At 44.4% G+C, this 13,028-nt stretch overlaps 1 protein-coding gene across 5 annotated transcripts in view; it reads right to left on the minus strand.

The window, feature by feature from the left end:
- Nucleotides 1–13,028, minus strand: part of cdca2 (cell division cycle associated 2) — a 47,240-nt gene that overhangs the window by 14,865 nt on the left and 19,347 nt on the right. For all 5 annotated transcript variants that reach the window (XM_048523075.2, XM_048523073.2, XM_048523078.2 and 2 more), the window contains 2 exons: nucleotides 12,283–12,373; nucleotides 9,730–10,451 (listed from right to left, as the gene is read on the minus strand). In XM_048523075.2, the coding sequence (XP_048379032.1) occupies nucleotides 9,730–10,451; nucleotides 12,283–12,373 (813 nt within the window). The remainder of the gene's footprint in view (nucleotides 1–9,729; nucleotides 10,452–12,282; nucleotides 12,374–13,028) is intronic.

Raw genomic sequence — 13,028 nt, forward strand, 5'->3', positions numbered from 1 at the left:
AACTGTCAGTGAACAAATTCCTGAGCATCTCTGTCCAAACTGGATCATATTCTGAGAGTAAGCCATCTGCTCCTCGACTTCCACACAAGCTCTCTGCAACCACCGTCTGCAAGTAAACTCAGATTCTTCTAAACTCCAATGAGGACAGACCCCATTGATTCCATCTCTCCTCAGAAGACAGTCCCTCCATTTCCATAATCAACCTAGTGAACAGTCACTGGACAGCTGACAATGCCAGTGCATCTCTGCTGCAGCAAGGCCATCATCTTTGTTCACAATATCCCACTTGTTGACTGAGTGGTGCCTTGTATAAGTTTTAGCGAGACCACCATATTTTTATCTCAAGCAGTGTCTTATCAAATACCTTCTAGAAATGTGTTACATCCATTGTTCTCCCGTCACCTACGTTGCTCGTTACCTCCGCCTTTCAATTTAAGGCAAACATTACCTTTGCCTGCCCTCCTACCCTCGGAATTAAAAGACTAGTTTTTGACGATTGATGCACAAAAGACTCCCAAGTCATATAACTTGCAGCGGTCTTTCTCAATTTCACCAATAGTCGGCTCCTATTCTACCCGACAAATGCTAACTCAAATCTTCATACATTATGCTCTATCTGCCAAAGTTTTGCCTACTCACTTCATCTACATCCCTCGAGATTCTCCGTCAGCCTCACCATTTGCCTTCCTAATTCTGTGTTATTCGACAACTTGTAGGCGGTACATTCACATGCCTCATGTCTGTCATTAATATATATTCTAAATTATGGCAGTGCCAGCCCTGATCCTAGAGCAGTTCAACTGTGAGAGTGCCATCTTGACAAAGTTCTCTGCTTAAACTGATTTTAATTTTGTTTTAATTCAGCTGCCAATCTTATATCCAGGTGAAAATACTACTACCAACACTATAGGAACTCTTACCTCAAGCGGCACCTTATCAAATACCTGCAGGAAATGTGTCACATCCATTGTTCTCCCTTCACCTACGTTGTTCGTTACCCTTGCAAAGAATTCCAAAAAAATTCTGAGGCATGATTTTCCCTTCAAGAAACCGTGCTGACTCTGCTTGATTCTACTATGTTCTTTTAAATTCTGTATTTTCAAAAATTATGTATTTCTAGATTCCAAAATATTCCCCAATGATCGATGTTAAGCTTTCTGGTTTACAGTTACCAGAATCGAAGGATGCTACAAAGATGACAATTACTACATCCACTATCTTATTAACTACCTCCTTTAATATCCTGGGATGAGTCCCATCAGGTCCAAGGGACTTGTCTTTCTTTAGCTCACTTGTTTTTTCCACCTTTACTTGTCTCTGCATTTGCAATTGTTACTCCTCCTCCCAGATTTGCTTGTTAGTTTGTATTCTCAGAATGCCATTTGCATCTCAACTCATAGTGAGAACGCAAACTTTATATTTAACTTCACAGCTATTTCTTGGCTCCGCATGATTATCCCCCCAACCTCTGTTCTTAAAGAGGTTATATTTTTTCCTTCATTCCCAGATGCAGGCATCACTGACTAGACCAGCATTTTTGCTCATCGCTAATTGTCCTGATGGCAGATGAAGTCTAATTCTCCCGTGGCTGGACTCAAACCCTAGTACTCAAAATATGATCTGGGTCTCTGGATTAAAAGGCCAGCCAAAATACCGCAAGATCATCACTTCCCCCAAGGTTCATTTTGGTTTCTCTCTTCCCTTTTGCCATTTTATATTTGAACAATCTGTTGCTGTTCCATAATGATATGACTTGCTAGATTACCCTCCAAGTTTATTTCAGTCCACCCTCTGATTTTTTTTGGCCATCTTTTGTTGATGCTGATACTTTACTGCATGCTCTGGCTCTTCAGTAATAATCACCTTTTTTTTCAGTTTCATGTTATCCTTAACGGCCTTGGTTAGCCATGACCCTTACATCCTTTCAAGAATCCTCCTTTCTCTATGTGTCATATCTTTGTCAGGAACAACAGATACTATTTTCTAAACCCTGTCATTTTCTCTCAATCATCTTGGCTGAACTTCTTTCCTCAATCAGCTCCAACTAGCTCTGCTCTTGTTCCGATATGATGACCCTTTTAGCACAGTTGTTCCCAACCCAAGAATCTCCCTCTCAAAGATGCTTGGTAAATTTTACAATGTTGTGGTGTCACTTTTCTCAGGGATTTTTTTGGTCTCAGTTCCTTTATTAAAACGTGCCTCATTACACATTACCAGATTCAAAATAGCCTGATAAAATCAAATCAAAAGAAAAACCCTGTATGAATTCTTCCTTGTTTGTCAAAGTCAAGGAACTGGTTCTTACATAGCAGATATTCAATGCAGCAGGCCATGAAGTTACAATAAAATCATGTAAAAAGCTTAGCCTAAATTTTAAATGCTCCATAACCTCGAGCAAAATGGAATTCTTAATCACAGTCTACTTAATAATTATTTCAATTGAGATCAATGTTGTATCATGAACCAAAAGCACAATTCTGGTAGCATCTGTGGAGACAGAAAAAAAAATGATGCTTCCAGTCTTCAGAACTAAAAAGGGCTGGAAAATGGTGCATTTCATGCTGCAGTCAGAAAAAGAGAGGTGGGTGGTGGGGGGGGAGGCAGAGAGGTGGAATAGTGCGTTAGGCAACCTGAGAGAGTGCCAGAACAAATGACAAACATCCTGGTAAAAAAGGGTTAGAAATGTAAAATGGGTGCAAATGACAGGTCTGAAATTGGAGATAACAGCTCCACTCAATTGACAGCAAACTCAGATAGACATAAGGCAATTCCCTGCCTTCACAAAAATGAATGACAGAGATCAGGCTCTAAAGTAACAAAATTCAATACTGCATTCTGAAGACTATCAAGCGACAAACCAAAAAACAATTGATTGCCCTAACTGCAGTTGAGATTCATCCAAAAACATGAAGCGGGCCCAGCATGACTGATAAAGTATTGGGGAAGCAACAGTTAAAAGTTTTGCTGAAATAACAGTGTACTATAAATTTTGAAACGTACGTCTGTGTTTGTAACAAGCTGAAGGTTGCAGCGTTTCTTCCCATAGCTGGGGCTTCTTCCTCTATTCAATGGAACATTGTTAGCTGTACTGCTTAGGACTCATGTGAATAGTACGAGATGTGATAACAGGGCTACAAACTGTACTGCTTTTATGCTATACACAGACGTTCGACGAGAGTACACCAAGTAAGAGCTTGACTGTTACTCCAGTGTTGAGTCCGGAACTCTCGCCGGTTAAGCTAAAAACAGAGGTTAATGGAACTTTTGTGGGGTCCGCAAGTTTTTGAGTCAACATGACAACGTTAATACAAGGTAGCTTAATAAAATGGAAACCAATCTGAAGGTCAGAATCATTTCTTCAGACAAGACTGAAGTTCCACAAAGCAGTCACCAAGTTAGTATCTGGTCTCACCAATGTAACACAGATCACGATGAGATCAGCAATGAGATTAAAAGGTGGACACATCAAATTTCACCACTGGCAGGTCTGGTTGGGACGTTCCACAGTCAGGAGGGAGGTGGTGAATGGGCAAGTGTTACACTTCCGGCAACTGTATGAAATTGCCATGAGCAAGGACAGGGAGGAGGAAATGTGTGTTCAGAGCAGTGAAGTTAAAGAGGGTGTAGCAGAGAAATTCTCATGTCATATTGTCAGTGGAGGGGAGGGCAAGATGCATTAGTGGTGTTGTCTTGCTGGAGGTGGGGGAATAATAGTTGAAGATCTTTTGAGTACGCAGACGAGTGGAGCGTGAACTGAGAAGGGAAATCCCATGGTCAGCCTGACATCAGTAGTAGGCAAGTTCTTGTGGGACAAGCTTTACTTGAATTTGAAAACACAAGGACAGATTAGGAATAGTCAACATGGTTTTGTGCAAGAAAAATCGTAACTCATGAACTTGATTGTTGCTTCTTCAAAAAACAAAATCACAGGATTGATGAAAGCAAATAGTCATCATAATCTAAATGGACTTCATTAAGGCATTGGACAAGGCTCTGCATGGTAGACTAGTTAGCAAGGATCGATCACATTGAATTCAAACAGAGAACAAGCCATTGGGATACAGAACTAGCTGTAACAAAGACAGAGGGTGGTGGTAGTCTGTGACTCATGGTATGCCACAAGAATTGGTGCTGGGTCCATTGCTTTTCATCATTTATCTAACTGATATGGATGGGAACATACGAGGTATCATTTGTAAATTTGCAGATGACACCAAAATTAGAGGTGCGGTGGACAGCAAAGAAGGTTACCTCAGAATACAACAGGACCCGGAGCAGATGGGCCAATGAATGGCAGGTGGATTTTAATTTAGATAAATGCAAGATGCTGCATTTTGGAAAGGCAAATCAGAGCAGGAATTGTACACTCAATGATAAGATCCTGGGGAGTGTTGCTGAACAAAGGAGACCTTTAAGTGCAGGTTCATAGTTCCTTGAAACTGGAGATGCAGATAGACAAGATAGTGAAGATGTTGATACGCTTGCCTTTACTAGTCAGTGCATTGAATACATGAGTTGAGAGCTCATGTCGTGGCTGTGCAGGGCCTTGGTAAGCCACTTTGGAACAGGCATTCAGTTCTGGTCTTCCAATTATAGGAAGGATGTTGTGAAACTTGAAAAAGTTCAGAAAAGATTTACAACAAAGTGGTCAGGTTTGCAGGTTTTGAGGCATGGGTCGAGGCTGAACTGGCAGGGGCTATTTTCCCTGGAGTGTCACAAGCTGTGCAGTCATCTTTTAGAGGTTTATAAAAATTATGAGAGGCACGGATAGGGTGAATAGCCAAGGTCCTTTCCCTGGGGTGGGGGAGTTCAAAACTAGAGGGCACAGGATTAAAGGGAGAGGAGAAAGATTTAAGAGAGACTTGAGGGACAACTTATTCCCCACGCAGAGGGTGGCGCGCATACGCAATAAGCTGCCAGAAGTAGTGACGGAAGCTGGTATAATTCCAATATTGGAATTATACCAGCATCTGAATGGTAGATGACGAGGAAGGGTTTAACAGGAATATGGGCCAAATGCCAGCAAATGGAACAAGATTAATTGAGGATGCCTGGTCAGCATGAAGGAGTTGGACCAAAGGGTCTGTTTCCATACTGTACTGCTCTGTAACTCCAAGACTCTTAGTAAAACCTAAAGAACTATGCATGTTATAAATCAGAATCAAAAATAGCAATTGATGAAAAGCTCAGCAGGTCTCACAGCATTTGTGGAGAGAAATCAGAGTTAACACTTCAGATCCAGTAACCCTTGCTCAGATCAAGAGGACCCCTGATGTTCTTCTGGAGAGGAGTTGATGGGCGAGAGAATTAAGTGTTGCGGGGGGGGGGGGGGGGGGGGGGGGGGGGGTCAGACATAGTTGAATGCCCTATGATGGCGGAGTCCTCAGTTAAAGGAAAAAGGAGAACATGATGGCAGCACTGCAGCCAAAGGCAGGATCATTAGAACCACTAAGAAAGAGATGGAGATACTTGAAGACTGGAATGGAGTGCTTGCAGGAGCGGAGGTGTAGTCAACATAACTCTGGGAATCAGCGGGTTTCTGATGGATATTGGTGAGCATCCCAAATTATTGCAGACAAAGAAGTCTGCAAAGGGATGACTTTTTTGAAACCCAAATGATAGCAGGAAGGAGCACCAATGACATCACTGATGTGCCAAAGACCTGATGTTCCAAAGAACAGAAAGTAGACATGTTCCGTCTATTCTACAGAGACAAACAGGCATAACTAGGACCTAGAGATAATGGGAACTGCAGATGCTGGAGATTCCAAGATAATAAAATGTGAGGCTGGATGAACACAGCAGGCCAAACAGCATCTCAGGAGCACAAAAGCTGACGTTTCGGGCCTAGACCCTTCATCAGAGAGGGGGATGGGGGGAGGGAACTGGAATAAATAGGGAGAGAGGGGGAGGCGGACCGAAGATGGAGAGTAAAGAAGATAGGTGGAGAGGGTGTAGGTGGGGAGGTAGGGAGGGGATAGGTCAGTCCAGGGAAGACGGACAGGTCAAGGAGGTGGGATGAGGTTAGTAGGTAGCTGGGGGTGCGGCTTGGGGTGGGAGGAAGGGATGGGTGAGAGGAAGAACCGGTTAGGGAGGCAGAGACAGGTTGGACTGGTTTTGGGATGCAGTGGGTGGGGGGGAAGAGCTGGGCTGGTTGTGTGGTGCAGTGGGGGGAGGGGATGAACTGGGCTGGTTTAGGGATGCAGTGGGGGAAGGGGAGATTTTGAAACTGGTGAAGTCCACATTGATACCATATGGCTGCAGGGTTCCCAGGCGGAATATGAGTTGCTGTTCCTGCAACCTTCGGGTGGCATCATTGTGGCAGTGCAAGAGGCCCATGTTGGACATGTCATCAAGAGAATGGGAGGGGGAGTGGAAATGGTTTGCGACTGGGAGGTGCAGTTGTTTGTTGCGAACTGAGCGGAGGTGTTCTGCAAAGCGGTCCCCAAGCCTCCGCTTGGTTTCCCCAATGTAGAGAAAGCCGCACCGGGTACAGTGGATACAGTATACCACATTGGCAGATGTGCAGGTGAACCTCTGCTTAATGTGGAATGTCATCTTGGGGCCTGGGATGGGGGTGAGGGAGGAGGTGTGGGGACAAGTGTAGCATTTCCTGCGGTTGCAGGGGAAGGTGCCGGGTGTGGTGGGGTTGGAGGGCAGTGTGGAGCGAACAAGGGAGTCACGGAGAGAGTGGTCTCTCCGGAAAGCAGACAGGGGTGGGGATGGAAAAATGTCTTGGGTGGTGGGGTCGGATTGTAAATGGCGGAAGTGTCGGAGGATAATGCCCCCAACACCTCATATTCACCATGGACGTCCAGTCCCTGTACACCTGCATTCCGCATGGAGATGGCCTCAAGGCCCTCCGCTTCTTCCTGTCCCGCAGGCCCGACCAGGCCCCCTCCACCGACACTCTCATCCGCCTAGCGGAACTCGTCCTCACACTCAACAACTTCTCTTTTGACTCCTCCCACTTCCTACAGACTAAGGGGGTGGCCATGGGCACCCGCATGGGCCCCAGCTATGCCTGCCTCTTTGTAGGTAACGTGGAACAGTCCATCTTCCGCACCTACACAGGCCCCAAACCCCACCTCTTCCTCCGGTACATTGATGACTGTATCGGCGCCGCCTCTTGCTCCCCAGAGGAGCTCGAACAGTTCATCCACTTCACCAACACCTTCCACCCCAACCTTCAGTTCACCTGGGCCATCTCCAGCACATCCCTCAACTTGCTGGACCTCTCAGTCTCCATCTCAGGCAACCAGCTTGTAACTGATGTCCATTTCAAGCCCACCGACTCCCACAGCTACCTAGAATACACCTCCTCCCACCCACCCTCCTGCAAAAATTCCATCCCCTATTCCCAATTCCTCCGCCTCCGCCGCATCTGCTCCCACGATAAGACATTCCACTCCCGCACATCCCAGATGTCCAAGTTCTTTAAGGACCGCAACTTCCCCCCCACGGTGATTGAGAACGCCCTTGACCGCGTCTCCCGCATTTCCCGCGACACATCCCTCACACCCCGCCCCCGCCACAACCGCCCCAAGAGGATCCCCCTCGTTCTCACACACCACCCTACCAACCTCCGGATACAACGCATTATCCTCCGACACTTCCGCCATTTACAATCCGACCCCACCACCCAAGACATTTTTCCATCCCCACCCCTGTCTGCTTTCCGGAGAGACCACTCTCTCCGTGACTCCCTTGTTCGCTCCACACTGCCCTCCAACCCCACCACACCCGGCACCTTCCCCTGCAACCGCAGGAAATGCTACACTTGTCCCCACACCTCCTCCCTCACCCCCATCCCAGGCCCCAAGATGACATTCCACATTAAGCAGAGGTTCACCTGCACATCTGCCAATGTGGTATACTGTATCCACTGTACCCGGTGCGGCTTTCTCTACATTGGGGAAACCAAGCGGAGGCTTGGGGACCGCTTTGCAGAACACCTCCGCTCAGTTCGCAACAAACAACTGCACCTCCCAGTCGCAAACCATTTCCACTCCCCCTCCCATTCTCTTGATGACATGTCCATCATGGGCCTCCTGCACTGCCACAATGATGCCACCCGAAGGTTGCAGGAACAGCAACTCATATTCCGCCTGGGAACCCTGCAGCCATATGGTATCAATGTGGACTTCACCAGTTTCAAAATCTCCCCTTCCCCCACTGCATCCCTAAACCAGCCCAGTTCATCCCCTCCCCCCACTGCACCACACAACCAGCCCAGCTCTTCCCCCCCACCCACTGCATCCCAAAACCAGTCCAACCTGTCTCTGCCTCCCTAACCGGTTCTTCCTCTCACCCATCCCTTCCTCCCACCCCAAGCCGCACCCCCAGCTACCTACTAACCTCATCCCACCTCCTTGACCTGTCCGTCTTCCCTGGACTGACCTATCCCCTCCCTACCTCCCCACCTACACCCTCTCCACCTATCTTCTTTACTCTCCATCTTCGGTCCGCCTCCCCCTCTCTCCCTATTTATTCCAGTTCCCTCCCCCCATCCCCCTCTCTGATGAAGGGTCTAGGCCCGAAACGTCAGCTTTTGTGCTCCTGAGATGCTGTTTGGCCTGCTGTGTTCATCCAGCCTCACATTTTATTATCATATAACTAGGACCTATGCAGGTACACACAGCCACACCTTTGAAATTATATTTTAAAACATGGCCCATGGAGGGAACAAAATGAAACTGACAGAATTTGGAGTTAACATCACAACATGGCTTCGAGAATCAACAAGGACCGAGGCATACACAGTACAAACCAATCTTCATGTGCCATGTTGAGAAACTGTAGCTGAATCCAAGAGGCTTCTCAAAATAGTCAAATAAATTTTGCCCGAATTAAATGTTTGTACTTCAACTCTCCACAGCACAATGTGTGAACTTCGTTCAGACGAATGCGCCAAGTTTCAAATCCCTAAGAATGGGTTGGCCGAAAGAACAGTCTTGCAAAAGAGCAAAAGTACAGCTATAAGAATAGTTATATATGAAAAGAACATCAGCCCTCATAAGGACAACAACTTTGGCCCATTTAGTCTACCCAATCGTGATCAGAGGAGTGGCCCATAAAATAAATCAAGGGCAACACAATCCCCATTGACTGATATTCTGATTCAATCAATTGCGCAGGACGATGCAAAATTAGGAATAGCGTGGGCAAGATAGCGCGACCAAGTATCAACAATGTTTCACTGACTTGTGAAATGGGCGTTCACTCAGTGCACCCTGAAGAGGCAAATGGATCAATCTGTGTCACAAACAAATTTAGATTTTCACAGCTTAATGCTTGGTCCACATCATTTCTTGGGTGGATTTATGGGATCTAAAAGAATCTTTAGAGTATTTTTCTCTTTACTAGCTCAAGAATTTGGACAATAGATGTACTTTGTATCACTGCCTGGAGTATGATGTATTTCAATGCTCTTTGTACGCCAGCACATCAAATCATACAGTTCGTCAGTAGCTTCAAACTATGTTTCAACTGGAAGTCAGTCGGTCTAATTCCTCTGAAGATGAACACACAATACTCAATTGACAAAAGCAGCAGCAAGAGGTTGGGCTTAACAAGTGAGCAAAGAAAACAGTAGTCCAATTTAGCAGCACGACCAGTTTAGCGTCAACTTAGATAGGTTTCGAGTGCTTTGCCCACAAAAAGATAGACCTTTACAACGGCCTGATTAGCTAACCAAAACTCTTCACCATTTAACAGAAATTTGCATACCACAGTGGAATTCTCTGAAGCGGTGTTAACCTTGTTCTTGATCCGACTCGATCTGCGGGGTTCCTCATTTTTGGGCGTTTGTGTCAGGTTTTCAATTTTAACCTCTAGATTAGATTTTGGGCTTACTTCCACACTTCGGCTGAGAGATGGCACTGAAGACATAGTAAGACACATTGCATCATCAGTGACATTCTGAATCTCAAGGCATGCATCTTCAGCACACGACCTGTTTTGCTCCTGGTCATTGATAGATCCGTTTATGGACAAATCACTGAACTGAATGTCACCATTTTTCAACTTTTCATCACACATGCAAGTCACTTGTTGCACATTAGGCTCAATAGTGGATGCTGCTTTACCTTCAGAAGATCCCAAGTCACTAATTGATCCAAAATACTTGGGCTCAATTCGTCTTGACAATTTGGATTCATTTACAGAATCGGTTTGCTTTGCGCCCGGCACATCTCGACAAACCACATTGTTATCCCCAACTTGATTCTCCTTTCTAGAGTGCCTAGGTGGATGATCCTGCATGACTTGTTCAATTTCTTCAACATGCATTTCCAAGACATCACAGGGGTACTCATAATTTTTACGGGATTTCTTCTCAAGTTTTGAATCAAGCTTGCATTCTGATACTGAAGACTGAAGTTCAACATTAATGGGTCCAGAACAATCTCTCTGTTCATTACCAAGATGAGTTTCAGCATTTTCCATGTTATCTACATAATAAAATAAAACTTGAATGATTAACAAGTAATTTTTGCCCAAATTTCCCCCCTACCTTGACTGAGGCTGCCCGCATGGTTCATAATCAAGCCTGGAGATGAAGTACACAAAAAAAATGACACAGTCTTGTAATTCACTGTGTGAGTTGACAAAAGAATATCAGCAAGTCATTCTATTTTTAGACAGGTCAGAGTCCCAACGTACCTAACTTCTCGACCTAAACCCGGTGGACATAATCAACGAGTTTCTCCCAAATCCAAAGCTCTGAAATTCAGTTATCACAACTCACCCGTGCCATGCCTCAGACCACATAACTGAACTGAACTGAATCCACAATTGACACAGAAGAGGTATAAGAGCAAAACTTCTGCATAAAATAACTCACCTCCTCACTATTCAAAGTTAGTTCACCATTTATAAGATACAAGCCAGGAGGGGGTTGGAATAAACCACATTTGCTGGACAAATCCAGACCCATCAAGTGAAGCAGCTTGATACTATCCATTTGCCTCTTCAGGGTGCACTGACAGGGTGCAAGCCTGCTTGACTGACACATGGGCAAACATTCACTTCCACACCACCATACCTCAGCAACAGTGTGCACCACATCAAATCATCAAATATCCTGCCGAAGACAGCACATGGCGAATTCACGAACAGTAACATCCACAAGGATGAAAGCAGCAAATACTTGGCAACATCTTCAGTCCCAAGTTCTAGTTCAAGCCAATCACCATTCACTTGGAAAAAATCTATTCCTACTGCTTCAGTGTCACTGGATCAAAATCCTGGAACTCCCTCCCTCACGCAATTGCAGGTCTACCTACAAAGGGATTGCAGCAGTTCAAGACAACAACTCACCATGACCTTCTCAAAGGCATTTCAGTAAGGGCAGTAAGTGCTGTTCTGGCCAGTGATGCCCCCAATCCATGCACAAAAAGATAAGAGGTTACGTACACTTGCAACATGCCTAGTGGTCCAAACCAAAATACAAGACAGAGGGAAACAAAACACACTATTTTCTTCTTATTTCTGCATTTGCAGCTCTCTTCTACAAAGTTTGTCACTGCTGAGATGGAAGAAGACTTCAATTTCTGTTTACAGAACAAAAGATCAAGCATATTAGTTTATTTAAACTAATTGTATTATACTTCACCGCAGTCAAATTTGTTCTTGACAATCACTGTTTACAAAATCATACTTCTTTTTGCCAAAAGTATAAACTGAACCTGTACTGTTTAAGTAAAGTACTCCACATTACTGCAGGCTACTGCTCTGAGATCAGTGTTGGTTGAATAAGACAGTTTCTGAAACCGACTGATCATCAGTCACTTCGCATCACCCAATACTCAAAGAGAAATTACCATGAAGCTTTGCAAGAGAAGGGATGGCTGCAATGTTTGGATCCTTCAGCTCCAACTCCCAGACTTTTTAACCCCACATGAAGTGTCCCCCACACCACGTCTTGCTGTTTCAGGAAGAATTGCACTGCGTACCACAGTGGTGAACAAGGCTAACCAGATTTCATTTGTGGCTTCTGCAACTTGTTTCAAATTTTCAAGTTCTGTAGGACAGGAATATCTGGGATACTCCAAATGATGTATGCCTGCACACATTTGTATTTCTTGCTCCAGGTGATGCCTGCTGACAAGTCATCAGTTTTAAACATCCATCTGAAGCTATTTCAGGGTCATAGATTCATAGTTGTACGGCATGGAAACAGGCCTTTCAATCCAACTCATCCATGCTGACCAGATAACCTCAATTCAGTTTTATTGCCTTCAAACAAATTCACATGCAACTATTAAAATTCATGTGACTTACCTGTTAACTTTGTCACTAATTTTAGTGATATGTTGTTGCATTTCTCATTGACAGAAGCATTGCCACTGCAAGCCATGTTACTGAATGGGTTCTAATAAAACAGAATTCAAAGTGGAAACATTACATATTTATACCTTTTTAACTAGCTGAGAATATCACAGACATTTATCAAAAATTTAGATAATTGCACTCCATTTAGTCAATAAGGTCAAAAGTGTGAGCAGCAAAATGTAACACGCCAACACTGAATCAATTGAATTGCAGCAAACATGTGGGTAGGAGATCAAATGTGAAACCAAGGCCTGTATATCTATTTCCAAGACAATATGTGAAGATCTGAATCAAAGTACAATACCTGATCTGAAAGCTTTCGATACACAACACAAAAGTTTCAAAAGACCTATTTCTAAAATTAAACCAAAACATGTGACTAATGTTTAAACGTAAACATATTTCAGTAAAATGACACTATGTCGAGAGCTGCACGATAGAGGTCGTGCAGACCAGTTTCATCCATCAAGTAAAAACGAAGTACACAGTAATCTGCTCTACCTGCCAGCTTCCTGCACATTTTCATTTGTCTTTAAACAAAGAGCTTCCTTCACATCACTCAACTTCTTTGGTGATTTTGTTCCCCATTTTTTAAAAGTTGTATTTCAGACTAACTCGAAGTACCTAAGTGCATTTTTTATTTACTAGACAGATTCTCACTGCCAATGGCTTGCTCCTGAATATTTCACATTTAC

Source organism: Stegostoma tigrinum, chromosome 40 (assembly GCF_030684315.1).
Source record: "Stegostoma tigrinum isolate sSteTig4 chromosome 40, sSteTig4.hap1, whole genome shotgun sequence".
Lineage (NCBI taxonomy): Eukaryota > Metazoa > Chordata > Chondrichthyes > Orectolobiformes > Stegostomatidae > Stegostoma > Stegostoma tigrinum.